General features: G+C 43.5%; 1 protein-coding gene across 2 annotated transcripts in view; it reads left to right on the plus strand.

Moving 5' to 3' along the window:
• The window catches only part of SVEP1 (sushi, von Willebrand factor type A, EGF and pentraxin domain containing 1), a 503,752-nt gene that overhangs the window by 224,885 nt on the left and 258,781 nt on the right, over nt 1–20,086 (plus strand). For both annotated transcript variants that reach the window (XM_040360718.1, XM_040360710.1), the window contains exons 4-5: nt 7,221–7,379; nt 14,789–14,968. In XM_040360718.1, coding sequence (XP_040216652.1) covers nt 7,221–7,379; nt 14,789–14,968 — 339 coding nt within the window. The remainder of the gene's footprint in view (nt 1–7,220; nt 7,380–14,788; nt 14,969–20,086) is intronic.

Below are 20,086 nucleotides of genomic sequence, written 5' to 3' on the forward strand. Positions count from 1 at the left end.
TTTGAAGTGATTAGCTATCTCCTGGGCAGTGAGTTGGTGGAGGCAGTGTAGGACGAGGTAGAGATTAGAAGGTATGAGTTGACGGGATGATAATTTGTTAATGAGAGTGATAAAATTGGTCTGCTTGGCAGACCATAGAGCCTGATGAAGAGGCACGCATGCCTCGAACGCGTGCACCGCTCCGTGACCTGATCCGGAAGTGACGCTCCGCCGCTTGCGCTCCACGGCTGCGTTCCATCACGCTGTCCCACAGCGTCTCTGCATCTCCCTGCTCCACCAGCGCTGGACGACCATCCAGGGATCCCCACAGACGCTGTAGCCTGCACCAGCTAACGGATCGCCCACCGTGTCTCTCTGCACAGTGAGTGTAGAGCATGTGCTGACCCAGTGACTTTAACACCAGCAGGAGTTCACATACCCCGGAAGCCAGCCACGGATGAAATCATATTCTGACATGCCTGTACCCCCTGCAGTCTTGTGAGTAGTACCCTCATAAGAATTGATGTCTGTGTTGTTGTTTTAATAAATCCTATACTACGCTTAGAGGGCGCCGCTTTTTGTTCCCTTGTTTTGGCAGTAAGGAGGCTGGAATTGTATTTTTGGAGGGCAGATTATATTGGTTGAAATCTTTTCTTATGCCTTGTACACACGATAGGAATTTCTAATGGACTAAAATCTGGTGGAATTTTTCGTCAGAATTCCGATCAAGCTGTCTTCCATCAGTCTTGCATACACACTGTCAGACAAAATTCCGACCGTACAAAACGTGGTGTCGTAAAACACTATGACGAGCCGAGAAAAATGAAGTTCAGTGCTTCGACTTGATTCTGAGAATGCGTAGGAATTTTCTCCAATGGTGTTCCACACAGACGATCGGAATTTCCCATAGGATTTTATTCCATCAGAAAAATGTAAAACTCTGATGGAAAAAAATTCTATGAGCTCACACACGATAGGAATTTCTGATGAAAAAATTCCATCAGACTGTTTTCATCAGAAATTCCTATCGTGTGTACAAGACATTAGTCTTACACCACAGGCACTCATGAGCATGACTATGTTTTTTCAGACTTCTAGAATCATCTGTTTGCCAGTGTACGTATCTTATGTGGACACATTTTTTTGTAATTCCTTAATTTTCCAAAGAAATTTGCATTTAACAGCCAAAGTATGCAATAGTAACAAATAATATAATCAAGTACCAAAAAAGGGTTACACAGTCAGAGTTATGTAACAACAAGCCCAGCGCTTCACAGTATGTGTGGTCATGAAAAAATATTGCGGTTTTGAAGATAGTTGTCAGCGTGTAGAGCTGGGGAGACACACAAGCAATTACAGGGAAGACACAAAACATAGATTCATAAATGCAAAACAGTATAATAAAATCAAATAAAACTTTTACAGTATATCGGGAGACATCCTGATGCCCTGCTTAGCTCAGAAATAGGACAATGAGGTGAGAGTGATGTAAGCAAGGTTACGCACCATATCTGAATAATATAGCCCATTTAAGTAACCCTTCTGTACTGTTTTCAAATACCCATCAACATTTAGAGTGGTTTCACACTCACAGTAACCAGGTGTCGGCGGTAAAGCACCACTATTATTAGCGGCGATGTACCGTCGTATTTGCAGCGCTTTTTGGATGCTAGCGGGCGCTTTTAACCCCCGCTAGCAGCTGAAAAAGGGTTCAAATCACCCCCGAAAGAGCCGCTACAGCGCCCCAGTGTGAAAGCACTCAGGCTTTCACACTGGGATTGCAGCTGAGGCTTTTTTCAGACACTTTACAGGCGCTATTTTTAGCGCTAAAGCGTCTGAAAAATTCCTCGAGTGTGAAAGGGGTCTTGGGCTACTTTCACACTGAGGTGCTTTGCAGGCACTATAGAGCTTAAAATAGCACCTGCAAAGTGCCTTGAAAGAGCTGCTCCTTTGACTCCAATGTGAAAGCCCAAGGGCTTTCACACTGGAGCAGTGCGCTGGCAGTACGGTAAAAAAAAGTCCTGCTAGCAGCATCTTTGAGGCGCTGTAGAAGCGATGATCACACCGCTCCTAAAGTGCCCCTCCCCTTTGAAATCAATGGGCAGCACCACCAAAGCACCTGCAAAGTGCCTCAGCAGCGGTGCTTTGCGGGCGCTTTTAACCCTTTATTCGCCTGCTAGCAGTCAGCTACTCCCAGTCAGTCCACTCCCCCTACAGTTAGAGACACCTCCCAGGGAACACTTAACCCCTTGATCGCCCCTAGTGTTAACCCCTTCCCTGCCAGTGACATTTATACAGTAATTGGTGGCTATTTTTAGCTTTGATCGCTGTAAAAATGGTCCCAAAAAAGTGTCAGAAGTGTCCGCTCTGTCTGCCACAATGTCGCAGTCCCACTAAAAATGATCACTGATCACTGCCATTACTAGTAAAAAAAAAAATTATCATAAAAATGCCATAAATATATTCCTTATGTTGTAAATGGTATACATTTTGCGCAAACCAATCAATATACACTAATTGAGAATTGTTTTACCAAAAATATGTAGAAGAATACATATTGTCCTAAACTGATGAATACATTTTTTAAGGATATTTATTATAGCAAAAAGTTAAAAGTACATTTTTTTTTAAAACATTGTTGATCTTTTTTAGTTTTTAGCGCAAAAAATAAAAACCACAGAGGTGATCAATTACCACCAAAATAAAGCTCTATTTGTGGGAAAAGAAGGACATAAATTTTGTTTGTGTACAAAGTCGCATTACCGCACAATTGTCAGTTATCGCAAAAAATGACCTGGTCATTAAGGGGGGTAAATCCTGTAGTGGTTAAGTGGAATAAACTTCAGCTTTAAGTCTTTTGTCTCAGTAAAAAGGTCTCTTTATCTTTTCCTATTTTGTCATTGTCACAAACTAACAAGTTAATCAATTTCCACTTGAACTCTACAACTCCAGACAATTTATAACAAATATGTTGCCTTATTATCAAGCTAGTTATTTTCTAGTGCAGGTGCAAAAATAAATAAAAAATGAAAGCCTACACCTAATGGATTGCTTCAATTATTACTACTTGCTCTTGTTGTTATAATGTTATTGTTTCCCAGCTACTACATTATGTATGCATGTATAGCGGTTTGGGCTCAATTCTCTAATAGAGATCACATGCCATATTTGGGTCATGTATTCAAATATCACATGCAATATTGAAAAGCTTAATTTACTATAGGTCTATGTGGTATTTACCCCAAAATAGGAAACAATTCATAAATACTGCATACACCTAGTTAAAAATCAATTCACTAACAAAATTGTCACAATCTAGCCATGTGCTATTTAATGAATATTAGCAAGTTATTAAGGAGCCAGCACCTTCCGGCATCCTTAAAGTCGAAGTAAACCCATCCAATAAACAGTTTAATTTTCGGCATCCGAGTTGCCAGCCCTTTTTGATTCAATTATCGTATTTGTGGGGCCTGAACGTCCTGGCTGGAGCACTGTATCACAGCTTGTGGACTTCTATATTGGCAGTGGAGCTGGGGTAACATTTTGTTTCTCTTAAACAAAGGCAAAGATGGCAGCTTCCTTGGCTAAAAATGATAGGGCAGAGCAGCCCATGCAAGGTATGGACGACGGAACAGCCGTCGTATTTTACGTTGTTTGCGTAAGCGTACGTGAATGGGGCTGGGCGTAGGTTACGTTCACGTCGAAAGCATTGAGCCGACGTCGTTACGTAGGGAGTATTTGCGATGTGATTCTGAGCATGCGCGCGCATGCGCCGTAGCAAACGGCCCTCATTTACATGGGGTCACGGTTAATTTAAATGTAGCGCGCCCACTACATGCCTACTTTGAATTAGGCAGGGTTACGCCGGCCCATTTTCGCTACGCCGACGTAACTTATGGAGCAAGTGCTTTGTGAATACTGGCCGTGCCTCACTATGTTACGTCGGCGTAGTGCAAATAGGATGCGCTACGCCGACCTAAAGATGTGCCCTCCTACGTGAATCTGGCTATAAGTTTTTCCAAAACAGGGTTAACTGCAGCTAAAATTCTTGAAAGTGCTTTAAGAGAAATTGTTTTAGTATTGATTGGGAAGCTCTTCACACCAGGTGTTGTGGGACTGAATGGGGCAGCTATTCCATTCCGATCCCGGTGACAGAAATGTCACCGGGATCGGTACATTAGCACTGCCTGCAACGCAAACCAGCGGAAATAGATGATTCACGCTGTAACAAAATAATTCAAAGGACATAGAATCTATTTTTTTTGTTCAATAAGTTTTTATTGAGAAAATAAACATGGAGGACAGAGAAATGAAAGTGAAGTACATTGCAGCTCGATACATTGCATTGGAATACCAGGTATTATATAGACAACATTGTCATTCAGTACATAGCATTTACTACTCTACCCAACCGGTGAATCAAGGAGAACAGTCGAATACCGTGATGAACCGATAGATGGGCATAGCCACTGTTCCATGAGGACCAATATGACTACTTAAGTCCCATTATATCAACGCATCAGAGCAGCAAAAGGGTACAGGACAGAGAGAAAAGATAGGAAAATAGCAAAGAGTAGAACAGAAAAAGGCAGAGAGGGGAGGGGGGGAGGGGGTAACCAGCAACAGCAGGACGTTATCCATATACAGATATATATGTATAAAACCTTATAAGACATACATTATTTAGGATTGAGCTAAGATATCGGCATAAGATGCAGTGAATTTTAATGCAAACCAGCAGGACCATATCTTCCGGGCCAAATCAGCTTTATTTCTTAATGTTAATGTTGCATTTTCCATATAGTAGATGTGGTCTACTTCCAGGAACCATTGACGTAAGGAGGGGATTTTTGGTTGTTTCCAAAATCTAGGGATAAGGGCCTTGGCCGCATTGAGTAAATGGGGGGTAATAGATTTTGAATATGCTCCTGCTGGTTCATTAGTACAGTGAAATAGCACCACCCATGGATCTTCAAGTACCCTGGAACCCTGGATCCATTCAATCCAAAACAACACGTAAGACCAAAATGGTTTAATCAGTGGGCAGGACCACCAAATATGGGCGTGTGATCCTTTTTCTCCACAACCCCTCCAGCAGCGGTCAGAGATTGAAGGAAACGTTTTGTGAAGGACTTCCGGTGTGTAGTGCCACCGCATCAGCAATTTGTAGTTGACTTCCGCTGTTTTTGAAGAAATGGCAGAGACGTGGGATAGTTGAAATAGTGTCGATCGTTGTGATTCAGGTATTTGGCTTTGAAGATCTCGTTCCCATTTAGCCAGGAACGCATTTGAGGCAGCAGGTGGCATTTTCAACAATATTTGGTAAAAGTCAGAGACAGGCCTTTCAGGGGGGAGCTTGCCCTCAAACAGTAATTCAACGGCAGTCAATTCCGAGTCCGACCGAAGTGGTTGGGGAAGAGATCGCACAAATTGGGTAAGCTGATGGTATTTCCATTGGTCCAGAAAAGAGATTGGTGACGGTTTGAATAGATCTGACATTGGCAAGATCCCTCCGTCAGAGAGTACATGATGAAGAAGTAAAGGTGTCTTGGAGAAACGATTCCCAAAACTGTGATCGATGTTCCCAGGAGGGAAATAGTCATGACCCAAAATGTGCATCAACGGTGAGTTGTAGGGCCACTTCTGAACTCTACATAAAGAGTCCCAGATTGCCAACGAGGACTTAGAAAGAGGGGATACATTCGGGGTCAAATTGCGGAATTTGGGGGGTATCCAAATCTGAGGAAACAGGTCATTACCATTCATGTCTACTTCCAATTGGACCCACAGTTTCGTATCAGCATGGTATTTCAAATCCGTCAACCTTGTCAAAACAATTGCATAAAAATACTTCCTAAAGTCTGGAAGCGCAAGGCCCCCATCTCGTTTTGGTTTAATCAACCAGTTTTAAGCAATCCTGGGGCGCTTGCGTTTCCACACATATCTACGGATCAAGGATTGTACAATCTTAAAGAACCCCAGGGGGATCCCATATGGGATCATTTGGAAAAGGAAGAGCAGTCTGGGCAATACGTTCATCTTGACAATGCTAATGCGTCCCAACCAAGAATGAGCCATCTGAGTCCACTTCTGTAGGTCTGACTTAATTGTATTTAGAAGGGGTATATAATTATTGCGGAACAGGGAATCAATGTTAGGGGTCAGGAAAATACCCAGATATTTTAAGGAGTGGGATTGCCATGCAAAAGGGAATAAAGGTTTCAGTTGAGATACAAGCTTGCGGGGGATAGATATATTTAAAATTTCTGACTTGGATATATTAATTTTAAAGTTAGAGAGAAAGCAGAATTCAGAAAAAGCCGACATTAGGGTGGGTAAAGTAGTCAGGGGCTGTTGGACGTAAAAGAGGATATCGTCCGCGTATGCCGCGTATTTATGTTCTGAGTTACTGACTTTAATACCATGGACATTGGGATCACGCCTAATTGTAGCTAAAAAGGGCTCCAGGGAAAGGGCAAAAAGTATCGGTGAGAGGGGACAGCCCTGTCTAGTTCCATTATGTAGAAAAAAGGGTTCGCTCAGGGTACCATTGATCCGCAATTGAGCCGACGGGGTGCTATATAGTGCTGAAATTCTTGATAACATCTTCGGGCCTAGGCCCAGATGTTCCAGCGTAGTCATCAGGTACTCCCAGTCCACCCTGTCAAACGCTTTTTCAGCATCTGTCGATAACAGGAGGGTGGGCTGGGAGCACCGTCTTACATAGGCAATCAGAGATAGCGTCCTGAGCGAATTGTCCCTGGCCTCCCTGCCTGGAATAAATCCTGTCTGGTCCCTGGACACCCACTGGGGCAGAAATGGTAGTAGTCTTAATGCTATGGCTTTGGCATACAGTTTGGCGTCCAAGTTCAATAAAGAAATAGGACGATAATTACTGCAAATGCTGGGGTCCCTGCCCGGTTTAGACATAGAATCTATTTGTCATGTACAACATTGTAACTCACTGTAATTCATCTTGAAACTCAAGTCTTAAAAAGTCTGGAAACTGCCTATAGCATCCATTTAGATTCCAGATCCAACATTTATAGACTAGGGTAGGTTAGAAAGTAAAAACAGAAGTTGGTTGTATAGTGAACAGAGACTTAAAGGATGTTCATCTATATGTTTGTGTTACTAATTGTAATTGAATTTTTGTGGAGCAGCCCTGTAGCTGTAAGACCAATTATAGGTGATATACTGTATGAGCAGTATTAGTAATGATTTTGTTTTTCCTAAATTAGCTTGTCCATCTGGAACCTACAAACCTGAGGGTTCACCTGGAGGAGTGAGCACCTGCATTTCGTGTCCTGATCCAAATCACTCATCACCACCTGGAAGCACATCAGTGGAGGATTGTGTATGTAAAGAAGGATATGAACAAGATGGCCCCACTTGCAAAGGTATGAATTATTTTCCTTTTTTAAAATGTGCTCTTAACATTTTACTAGTAACAAATTATAGAGAATACACGCAGCTTTGCATCTTTACTAGCTCTTAATTAACTGATATTGGCAGCACAAACTTCTCCTTTGTCCACTTTGTACATCAGCCTCACGGTTGGGTAGCACGAGTCAAACGCATCTATATGCTTTATTATCTAAATACCAGGATTTATTGTTGAAGTCAGCTTGTAACGTGCATTAGCTACTGATGCTCTTTTTTATTTTAAAATACATCTATTGGGCAGAGAAAAAGATGAAGCCTGAGACAAGTTATTATAGCTTATCTTTTGCCCTTTGTTTTCTTAGATTATTTTTGTCTGTGATCTCATTGGGAGATTTTCTGTGACTAGTGACTTCTGCACTAGAAATGAAGGGTAAGGTCATTACAGGGCACATACAGACAGGACTAAAAAACATTGTCAAGTTCTAACCTCCATAGCAGGGGCCAAGAGGGCAATTAAAACACGGTAAAAGCTGACGGAAACTCTGATGCCCTTACACACGGGGAATTTCCGATGGCCTAAAATCCGATGGAATTTTTTGTCGGAATTCCGTTCAAGCTGTCTTGCATACACACTGTCAGACTAAGTTCCGACCGTCCAAAACGCGGTGACGTAAAACACTATGACAAGCGAGAAAAATGAAGTTCAATGCTTCCGAGCATTCGTAGACTTGATTCTGAGCTTGCGTGGATTTTTTCTCCGTTGGAGTTGCACACAGACGATAGGAATTTACTATTGTTTTTTTTTCCATCAGAAAAAAATAATACATGTTCTATTTATAAACACAGATGAAAACAAGTCCAATGGGGCCAACACATGATCGGAATTTCCGATGAAAAAAGTCCATCTGACTTTTTCATCGGAAATTCTGATCGTGTGCATAACCCTTCGCTACTCTACAAAATGTAAAAAAAAAAAAAGATTTGGCTTGAAATTGGGCGTTGATTCCTCCCTGCAGTCTCCACAGCCCCCCTCCCCCCCATATTGTTACCTTTTTTTGATGCCACATCCCCTTTTCATGCTGACTTAGGTACATACTGGCAAGAGAGAATCTATGAGTAACCATGGTCTTGACTTTGGAAAACCACGTTGTTGGGGTCAGGGCTCTACATTGCACCAGCTTCAATTATAAAAAAAAATGTTTAAGTTATTCTATCTTAAAGTGGACCTGCAACTCCCTCCTCCTCCATATCAACAAAACATTTAATTATTTAAGATCGCAAAATAAACAGCTAAGTTTAATTTCTTGTCTTTGTGCTTTCTTGGTTGCCACACACTAATGCTCCTTCTCTCATTTGTGCCGCCATTTTGACTTTTCACGTCATCGATGGTTGGCTTTTTCCTTGTTCTCTGTGCCAGCCCATCGATGATGTCAGCACCAGGTCTTGCACTTGCACTGTGCTAGCTCTGCAGCTGTTTCTTATTGTTTGTAAGTTGCCATGGTTAAAGTGTTACTAAACCCACAACAGTAAAATCAGTCTGTATGTGCAGTAAAGCATGCTTGTTATACTCAAGGTGGAACCTAAGGGGTTAATACTGTACATTTTGTAAAAAGTATGTTTGATTCTGTCTTCTGTGATCCTTCCCATTCTTCCACAGTCCCCAATTCATCTCTTGATAGTATAGAGCATTGGGGGCACTCTGCACATGCTCAGTTTGGTGTGTATTGCTAGAAAGGTTTTGTTATGATTGTTTTTTTGGGAGAGTACTTGTGATCGGCATAGGGCTAATTAGCACTGCCCAGACAGTGTATCATGGGTCCTGCAGCCTCACAGGACAGTCAGAGGAGAATGAAAACTCCTTCTATAAGCTTTAACCAGACACTGTTATGCCAGGTACACATGATCAGAAATTCCCACAAGAAAACCGTGGATTTTTTTCCCACTGAATTTAGGCTCAAACTTGTGTTGCATACACACGGTCACGCAAAATTCTGACCGCCAAGAACGTGGTGATGTACAACACTACAACGAGCCGAGAAAAATTAAGTTCAATTATTCCGAGCATGCGTCAAATTGATTCCGAGCATGCGTGTTTTTTTTGCACGTCGGAATTGCATACAGTTGATCGGAATTTCCGACAAGAACTTTTCCCGTCTGAAAATTTGAGAACCGGCTCTCAAATTTTTGCTGTCGGAAATTCCGACAGAAAAGTCTGATGGGGCCTACACATGGTCGGAATTTCCGACCAAAAGCTCACATCAAACTTTTCCTGTCGGATATTCCGACCGTGTGTACACGGCATTAGAAGTCACAAGACTGCTATGTACTGTTGATGAGAAAGGTATTTAGCAGTGTATACAGTGGGGATCGAAAGTGTGGGCACCCCAGGTAAAAATTTGTATTAATGTGCATAACAAAGCCAAGGAAAGATGGAAAAATCTCCAAAAGGCATCAAATTACAGATTAGATATTCTTATAATTTGTTAAAAAAAGTTAGATTTTATTTCCATCATTTACACTTTCAAAATTACAGAAAACAAAAAAACAACGTCTGCAAAGGTTTGGGCACCCTGCAGAGTTAATATCTTGTACTGCCCCCTTTGGCAAGTATCACAGCTTATAAACGCTTTTTGCAGCCATCCAAGAGTCTTTCAATTATTGTTTGAGGTATTTTTGCCCATTCTTCCTTACAAAAGTGTTCTAGTTCTTTGAGATCTCTGGGCTGTCTGTTACGCACTGCTCTTTTAATGTCTATCCATAGATTTTCAATTATGTTGAGGTCAGGTGATTGTGAAGGTCATGGTAAAACCTTCAGTTTACGCCTCTTGATGTAATCCCCCGTAGATTTTGAGGTGTGTTTAGGATCATTATCCATTTGTAGAAGCCATCCTCTCTTTAACTTCAGCTTTTACACAAATGGCATCAAGTTACCATCCAAAATTTTCTGAAATTTTATTGAATCCATTTTTCCTTCTACTCGTGAAATGTTCCCTGTGCCACTGGCTGCAATACAACCCCAAAGCATGATTGATCCACCCCCATGCTTAACAGTTGGACAGAGGTTCTTTTCATTAAATTCTGTGCCCTTTCTTCTCCAAACGTACCTTTGCTCATTCCGGCCAAAAGTTCTATTTTAACCTCATCGGTCCACAGAACTTGTTTCCAAAATGCATCAGGCTTGTCTATACAGTGGGTGACCGCGATATTGTGTCAATATCGCTCCCTTTCTCGGCAAAATTGACCACCTACGAGCCCCATCGCGGGAGCCAGCGCAGAGCTGGCTTGCCGCGATGGAGACAAAGCCGTCATAGAAGCGACGGGATATCCGACTTGGATTCCCGCCAATTCTACACGTGTGCGGCGCTTGTTATGAATCCTGAGGGGGAAGTCCCCGCCGGATTTTAAATAAAAATCCGGCATGGGTTCCCCCCTCAGGAGCATACTGGGCCCTTAGGTCTGGTATGGGTTGTAAGGAGACCCCCCCTACGCCGAAAAAATGGCGTAGGGGGTCCCCCTACAATCCATACCAGACCCGTATCCAAAGCACGCTACCCGGCCGGCCAGGAAAGGAGTGGGGACGAGCGAGCGCCCCCCCCTCCTGAGCCGTACCAGGCTGCATGCCCTCAACATGGGAGGGTTGGGTGCTCTGGGGCAGGGGGGCGCACTGCGGGGCCCCCCCACCCCAGAGCACCCTGTCCCCATGTTGATGAGGACAGGGCCCTTTCCCGACAACCCTGGCCGTTGGTTGTCGGGGTATGCGGGCGGGAGGCTTATCGGAATCTGGGAGCCCCCTTTAATAAGGTGGCCCCCAGATACCGGCCCCCACCCTAAGTGAATGGGTATGGGGTACATCGTACCCCTACCCATTCACCTGGAGGAAAAATGTTAAAGTTAATAAACACGACACAAGGGTTTTTAAAATAATTTATTAGTCTGCTCCGGAGGCACCCCCTGTCTTCTTTAGCTCTTTTCACCGGGGGGGCTTCTTCTTTGACGTCTTCGGGTGGTGGCCGCTCTTCTTCGCCGCCGTCTGGTTCTCTTCCACCGCTGGGGGGGTCGCTTTTATAAAAGCGCCCACCCCCCGGCGGGTTTCCTCCGACGTCTTCGGCGGGGGGCTTCTTCTTCCGCTATCCGGGGGGGTCTTCTCCGCTATCCGGGGGGTCTTCTCCACTCTCCGGGGGGTCTTCTTTTATGTTCGCCGATCTCCGCTGTTGACTCGGCCCGGTTCTTCCTCCCGCTGTCCGGTGCCTTCTCCTTCAGGGCTGAACATCTTCTTCTTCTTCTGTGCTGTGACGTCTTCTTCTTCTGTGCTGTGACGTCTTCTTCTCTTCTCCCGATGTTGACACGTCGCCTCTTCTCGCTGCAATGACAGGTGCGCGGCTTGCATCTGACTTATATAGGCCTCACAGTCCCATCATGCTCCGGTACCTACCCACGTGGGTAGGTATCACATGGGTAGGTACAGAGCATGATGGGACTGTGAGGCCTATATAAGTCAGATGCAAGCGGCGCACCTGTCATTGCAGCGAGAAGAGGCGACGTGTCAACATCGGGAGAAGAGAAGAAGACGTCACAGCACAGAAGAAGAAGACGTCACAGCACAGAAGAAGAAGAAGACGTTCAGCCCTGAAGGAGAAGGCACCGAACAGCGGGAGGAAGAACCGGGGTGCGCCGAGTCAACAGCGGAGAGCGGCGAACATATAAGAAGACCCCCCGGAGAGTGGAGAAGACCCCCCGGATAGCGGAGAAGACCCCCCCAGATAGCGGAAGAAGAAGCCCCCCGCTGAAGACGTCGGAGGAAACCCGCCGGGGGGGTGGGCGCTTTTATAAAAGCGACCCCCCCGGCAGTGGAAGAGAACCAGACGGCGGCGAAGAAGAGCGGCCCCCACCCGAAGACGTCAAAGAAGAAGCCCCCCCTGGTGAAAAGAGCTAAAGAAGACAGGGGGTGCCTCCGGAGCAGACTAATAAATTATTTTAAAAACCCTTGTGTCGTGTTTATTAACTTTAACATTTTTCCTCCAGGTGAATGGGTAGGGGTACGATGTACCCCATACCCATTCACTTAGGGTGGGGGTCCGGTATCTGGGGGCCCCCTTATTAAAGGGGGCTCCCAGATTCCGATAAGCCTCCCGCATACCCCGACAACCAACGGCCAGGGTTGTCGGGAAGGGGCCCTGTCCTCATCAACATGGGGACAGGGTGCTCTGGGGTGGGGGGGCCGCAGTGCGCCCCCCTGCCCCAGAGCACCCAACCCCCCATGTTGAGGGCATGCAGCCTGGTACGGCTCAGGAGGGGGGGCGCTCGCTCGTCCCCACTCCTTTCCTGGCCGACCGGGTAGCGTGCTTTGGATACGGGTCTGGTATGGATTGTAGGGGGACCCCCTACGCCGTTTTTTCGGCGTATGGGGATCTCCTTACAACCCATACCAGACCTAAGGGCGCGGTATGCTCCTGAGGGGGGAACCCATGCCGGATTTTTATTTAAAATCCGGCGGGGACTTCCCCCTCAGGATTCATAACAAACGCCGCACACGTGTAGAATTGGCGGGAATCCAAGTCGGATCTCCCGTCGCTTCTATGACGCGCTTGCTGGAATGTGCTTGTACTATTCCAGCGCGAGTGCGAGATGTCGGCACCCTGTCGCCGATTATCAGCGCGATGCCGTCGTGCTAAAAACACATTCTCGGCGGCAGGCACTGTATGTTCATTTGCAAAGTTCAAACGCTGATTTTTGTGGTGAGGACGTAGAAGAGGTTTTCTTCTGATGACTCTTCCATGAAGACCATATTTGTACAAGTATCTCTTTATAGTGGAATAGTGTACCACAACTCCAGTGTCTGCCAGATCTTTCTGGAGGGATCGTGCAGTCAAACGTGGGTTTTGAATTGCTTTTCTCACAATCCTGCAAGCTGTTGTGTCTGATATTTTTCTTGGTCTTCCAGATCTTGCTTTAACTTCCACTGTTCCTGATGACTACCATTTCTTAATTACATTCTGAACAGAGGATATTGACATCTGAAAACACTTGGCTATCTTCTTATAGCCTTCTCCAGCTTTGTGAGCGTCAACTATTTTCAGTTTCAGTTTTCTAGACAACTGCTTAGAAGAACCCATGGTGCTGATTGTTGGGGCAAGGTCAGATGAGTCTGGGCATTTAAAACCTTTGAGATTGACATCACCTGGTCTTCCCAGACGATGATTGAGAACAATCCATGACACTGGCAGGTCTCAGCTTTGCAAGGGGGGCAGTGCATGCTATAAATTCTGCAGGGTGCCCAAACTTTTGCAGACGCCATTTTTTTGTTTTCTGTAATTTTGAAAGTGTAAATGATGGAAATAAAATCTAACTCTTTTTGACATATTATAAGAATGATAATCTGTAATTTGATGCCTTTTGGAGATGTTTCCATCTTTCCTTGGCTTCATTATGCACATTAATACAAATTTTTACCTGCGGTGCCCAAACTTTCGATCCCCACTGTATTTACTAAACTATTTGCATTTCCATGTTCTGTGTACTGTGGAAGACCAGATATATGGAATGCAGGGGCCTAGGTTTGGTAACACTTTAACTTAAGCAGCATTTAAAGGCTGAAGTCACGACAACTTATAAACCTTGAATTTTTTCCCAGAATCTTTCGAGATTAACTTTAGCTGCAAAAAGCTGCAAGAGCTTCCCAGAAGGCACTAGTGACATAGCCTTCCCAGGAGGCAGTTGGGAGGTCAGGGCTATGTCACCAGTGCCCCAAGAGTGGTGGAAGTATAGAAGTTAATTCTGTAAGTTTATGGGAATTTTTTTTTTTTTTTTTTTACATAAAAGTGTACAGTTTTTATTGTTAGGCATGCAGAGTTGCATGCAACTGTGTTTCTATTGGTTTGGGTGGAAAGGATCAACTTTAGGAGTGAGTGAGGCTTACCCCAGTAGTGACAATGAAATACCATATATTTTCACAGTTGAAGGTTTATTATTTTACTGCACTGCAGGTCAGGTTCTGTAAGTTCAGGAAAAAAACATGTATCAGTAAGCCATGACCTAGAAACAATAAGATGGCACCTTCCTAGTAATAACATATACATATACATTTGTGCTTAACTGCAATATTGTTAAAAAATAAGAGATAATAAAAAGCAAAGATTAAAAGAAATGCTTTTTTTTTTTTTTTTCTATGCGTAACTATAAATCATACCAAGTATATCGCTGTGATGTTTTCCTCTATAAATTGTAGCTGCCTGCAAATCTTTCCCGCTGAGCAGTGACACATTTAATAACATAAAGGCATACAAGTTACACAAAGGTGGAATCTGAAAGTATTTTCTTCCAGTATATTAAACTTGTGCTAACACAAAGCAGATTACATTCTAGGTTAATAGGAATGCAAATCATTCTCCTATAACAATTGTTTTTGTATTCTAAACATCATTAGTTGTTCGCTGCCCTGAGTTGCTGCCCCCAGAGAATGGCTATTTCATACAGAACATCTGCAACAATCACTTTGATGCGGCTTGTGGAGTCCGATGCAAGACGGGGTTTGAATTAGTTGGAAGCGGTATTCGGCTTTGTCAACCAAATGGACTATGGTCTGGCTCAGACGCTACCTGCAGAGGTAAGATAGCAATGAATAAACTTTTGTTTTTCCAGTGGAGACACGGTAGCAAAATAACGAGCAATGAGTCACTTATAATGCAAGGCTGAACAAACAAATCTGGACTGGTATTCACCAAAAACTGGCATCCTTATCAAAAGACACTTCAGTTACTCTGCATGGGGGTCTGCCAAAGCATTTAGGCAGAGAGAAAAGTATGTGAATGCTGTCATTTAGCATTTTATCACAGGGAGAGGACAATGTAATCATATTTTAGACTTTAGATACATGTAGTTGAACTCCAAGCAGGTATAAAAGACAAAACACACAAATTGACATGTATATAATTACAGTATCTCACAAAAGTGAGTACACCCCTCACATTTTTGTAAATATTTTATTATATCTTTTCATGTGACAACACAGAAGTAATTACAATTTGCTACAATGTAAAGTAGTGAGTGTACAGCTTGTATACCAGTAAATTTGCTGTCCCCTCAAAATAACTCAACACACAGCCATTAATGTCTAAACCACTGGCAACAAAAGTGAGTACACCCCTAAGTGAAAATGTCCAAATTGGGCCCAAAGTGTCAATATTTTGTGTCGTCACCATTATTTTCCAGCACTTCCTTAACCCTCTTCGGCATGGGGTTCACCAGAGCTTTACAGGTTGCCACTTGAGTCCTCTTGCACTCCTCCATGACGACATCACAGAGCTGGTGGATGTTAAAGATCTTGCACTCCTCCACCTTCTGTTAGAGTGTGCCCCACAGATGCTCAATAGGGTTTAGGTCTGGAGACATGCTTGACAAGTCCATTATCTTTACCCTCAGCTTCTTTAGCAAGGCAGTGGTTGTCGTGGAGGTGTGCTTGGGATTGTTATCATGTTGGAATACTGCCCTGCGGCCCAGTCTCCGGAGGGGGGGGGGATTATGCTTTGCTTCAGTTTGTCACAGTACATGTTGGCATTCATGGTTCCCTTAATGAACTATATGTCCCCAGTGCCAGCAGCACTCTTGTAGCCCCAGACCATGACACTCCCACCACCATGCTTGACTGTAGGCAAGACACACTTGTCTTTGTACTCCTCACCTGGTTGCCGCCACACACGCTTGACACCATCTGAACCCATGAGAACAAGGAAAAAACTGAGTAGGTGTTAAGACCGCATCAGTGATGTAGGACTTTATGGTGTGTCGTGTCAGGGGTAGGTGAGCTAATGATTCAAGGTATAACGTTGTATAGAAAAATATCAAAATTTATTTTAAATACATAAAAAACAATTAGAATACAATGAATAAAATCATTGGTTGCCCTGTTACAGACGAGATGCAAATGATAATGAGATGAGTTAGATGCTAGTCGCCCTTATCTGAACCCAATACGTTTATCTTGGTCTCATCAGACATCAGGACATAGTTCTAGTAATCCATATCCTTAGTCTGCTTGTTTTCAGCAAACTGTTTGTGGGCTTTCTTGTGCATCATCTTTAGAAGAGGCTTCCTTCTGGGACGAAAACCATGCAGGCCAATTTGATGCAGTGTGCGGCGTATGGTCTGAGCACTGACAGGCTGACCCCCCACCCCTTCAACTTCTGCAGAAATTCTGGCAGCACGCATGCATCTATTTCCCAAAGACAAGCTCTGGATATGAGCATGTGCACTCAACCTCTTTGGTCGACCATGGCGAGGTCTGTTCTGAGTGGAACCTGTCCTGTTAAACTGCTGTATGGTCTTGGCCACTGTGCTGCAGCTCAATTTCAGGGTCTTGGCAATCTTCGTATAGCCTATGCCATCTTTATGTAGAGCAGCAATTATTTTTTTCAGATTCTCAGACAGTTATTTGCCATTAAGTTCCATGCTAAACTTCCAATGACAAGTATGGGAGAGTGAGAGCGATAACACCAAATTTAACACACCTGCTCCCCATTTACATCTGAGACCTTGTAACACTAATGAGTCACATGACACAGGGGAGGGAACATGGCTAATTGGGGTAATTTGGACATTTAGACAATAAATTGAGTTGCAGTTCAGTGAGTAAAATAAGTATTTGATCCGCTACCAACCAACAATAAATATGGCTCCCACAGATTGGCTACAGTATGTGCTCATGTTGTACACAGATTATTCCTGTCAATTTAAGAAAGTGCTCCTTACGAAAACTTGTTATGTGTATAAAAGACACCTGTCCACAGAATCTCTTTCTTCCATTCAAAGCTCACTGTCATGGGCAAGAACAAAGGGCTGTCAAAGAATGTCAGGGACAAGAGTGTAAACATGCACAAGGCTGGAATGGGCTACAGGATCATCAGTAAGAAGCTTGATGAGAAGGAGACAACTGTTGGAGCGATTATTTGCAAATGTAAGAAATACAATATAATCATCAATTGTCCTTGTTCTGGAGCTCCATGCAAGATTTTGGATGATCATGAGAAAAGTGAGGGATCAGCCCAGAACTACACGGGAGGAGCTTGTGAATGATCTCAAGACATTTCGGACCACAGTCACCAAACAAACCATTGGTAACACAATAAGTGGCCTTGGATTGAAATCCTGCAGTGCCTGCAAGGTCCTCCTCCTCAAGAAGGCACATGTACAGGCCCATCTGAAGATTGCCAATGAACATCTAAATGATACAAAGAAGGATTGGGAGAAAGTGCTGTTGTCATATGAGACCAAAACTGAGCTCTTTGGCATTAACTCAACCCACCGCGTTTGGTGGAAGAAAAATGCTGGGGGGGTCAATGGACGGGGCCATGTATTGTAAAATTTTGGATGAAAGAAACCGCTTTCTTAAGCCAGATCCAGAACACTGTAGATGGTTCATGGATTAGTCTTCCAGCATGACAATGACCAAAAAAAAGAATAAAATGCAAAGGCAACAAAGGAGTGTCTTAAAAAGAAGCATATTAAGGTCATGGATTTGCCTAGCCCGTCTCCAGAACTTAATCCTATAGAAAATGTATGGAAGGAGATGGAAATTTGAGTTGCCAAGCGACAGCCAAGAAACCTTAAAAGAGAGGTATGGGTTTATTTTTTTTCCCTATTCATACTTATCTAGGTGGATACGGCATTGGTCTGTACTGAAAACCGAGAGATCAGACACCGCAGATCGCTCGGTTTTCACAGCTCTGTGAGCAGAGAGCTTGTCAGTCACAGCTCTCTGCTCATCTCTCTCCACGCTCATTGGCGTGCTGAGCTGTGTAGGGGGCAGAGTGGGCTGTCTCAGGTTCTCAGCGGTTCACTGAGAGCCTGAGCGGGTTGTCAGTCCAGGCACCTGGTGAATCCAGATTTCCATTGTCGGGATGACGTGGTGCCTGGACTGATATCTGTGACATCAGCAGAGAGCTGACTACAGTCCGCTCTCTGCTGAAAACGGGTCACAGGAGTACAAAACAAACTTCACCTTTAACCACTTAAGGACCGCCTCCTACACATATACGTCGGCAGAATGGCACGGCTGGGCACAAGCACGTACAGGTACGTCCTCTTTAAGTGCCCAGCCGTGGGTCGCGGGCGCGCGCCCGCGACCCGGTCCGAAGCTCCGTGACCGCGGGACTCGCGGACCCGATCGCCGCTGGAGTCCCGCGATCAGTCCCCGGAGCTAAAGAACGGGGAGAGCTGTGTGTAAACACAGCTTCCCCATTCTTCACTGTGGCGCCATCATTGATCGTGTGTTCCCTTTTATAGGGAAACACAATCAATGACGTCACACCCCCCTACAGTTAGAAACACAAATGAGGTCACACTTAACCCCTTCAGTGCCCCCTTGTGGTTAACTCCTAAACTGCAATTGTCATTTTCACAGTAAACAATGCATTTTTAATGCATTTTTTGCTGTGAAAATGACAATGGTCCCAAAAATGTGTCAAAATTGTCCAAAGTGTCCGCCATAATGTCGCAGTCACGAAAAAAATCGCTGATCGCTGCCATTAGTAGTAAAAAAATAATAATATTAAAAATGCAATAAAACTATCCCCTATTTTGTAAACGCTTTAAATTTTGTGCAAACCAATCGATAAACGCTTATTGCAATTTTTTACCAAAAATAGGTAGAAGAATACGTATCGGCCTAAACTGAGGATTTTTTTTTATATATATATATATATATATTTTTGGGGGATATTTATTATAGCAAAAAGTAAAAAGTATTGAATTTTTTTCAAAATTGTCGCTCTATTTTTGTTTATAGCGCAAAAAATAAAAACCGCAGAGGTGATCAAATACCACCAAAAGAAAGCTCTATTTGTGGGAAAAAAAGGACGCCAATTTTGTTTGGGAGCCACGTCGCACGACCGCGCAATTGTCAGTTAAAGCGACGCAGTGCCAAATTGCAAAAACTGGCCAGGTCCTTTAGCTGCCTAAAGGTCCGGGTATTAAGTGGTTAAGCAATTAGAGAAGATCTGTAAAGAAGCATGGACCAAAATCCCTCCTGAGTCATGTGCAAACCTGGTAACCAACTACAAGAAACGTTTTACCTCTTGTGCTTGCCAACAATAGTTTCTCCACCAAGTACTAATTCATGTTTTGCTTGAGGATCAAATGCTTTTTTGGTTGCTATTTTAGTTGATATTCTGTCTCTATCATTTAATATACACTTATGATAAAAATTCTAGACCCTTAATTTCTTTGTAAGTGGGAAAATTTACAAAATCTGCAGGGGATCAATTTAATTATTTTCCCAACTCAAAATATATGTTAGACAAAAACACACTAGACTTTCCCTTTAAATAACAATAACAGAGCTATGGAGCTTGAATGAGATGGAGCGCATGAACAAAAGCCCAACATAGTATCAAATCTGCTAAAAAGGCTGAGCGAGGACTTAGGCTCTTTTTTCCGATATCTTTATTATATCTTGAAACATCTCTATAATATCTCTACAATGTGTTTGCCATAATATTTAGTATTAAAGATTGTAATTGCTCTACCTTTGCTCATTAAAAACCTTTGTTTGAGAAAAAAAAAAAAAAAAGATTGTAATTGCAAGCTACCGTCACTAAGCAAGGTTTACTCTACAAAAAACAAAACGAACAAAAACCAAACAACTGAACTTAGACTGTCAAACCTAATTTAGTATACTGTAAATATGTCATACACCATTTGGGTTACGTATTATATCCATTTGTAAACT

Source organism: Rana temporaria, chromosome 1 (genome assembly GCF_905171775.1).
Source record: "Rana temporaria chromosome 1, aRanTem1.1, whole genome shotgun sequence".
Classification (NCBI taxonomy): Eukaryota; Metazoa; Chordata; class Amphibia; order Anura; family Ranidae; genus Rana; species Rana temporaria.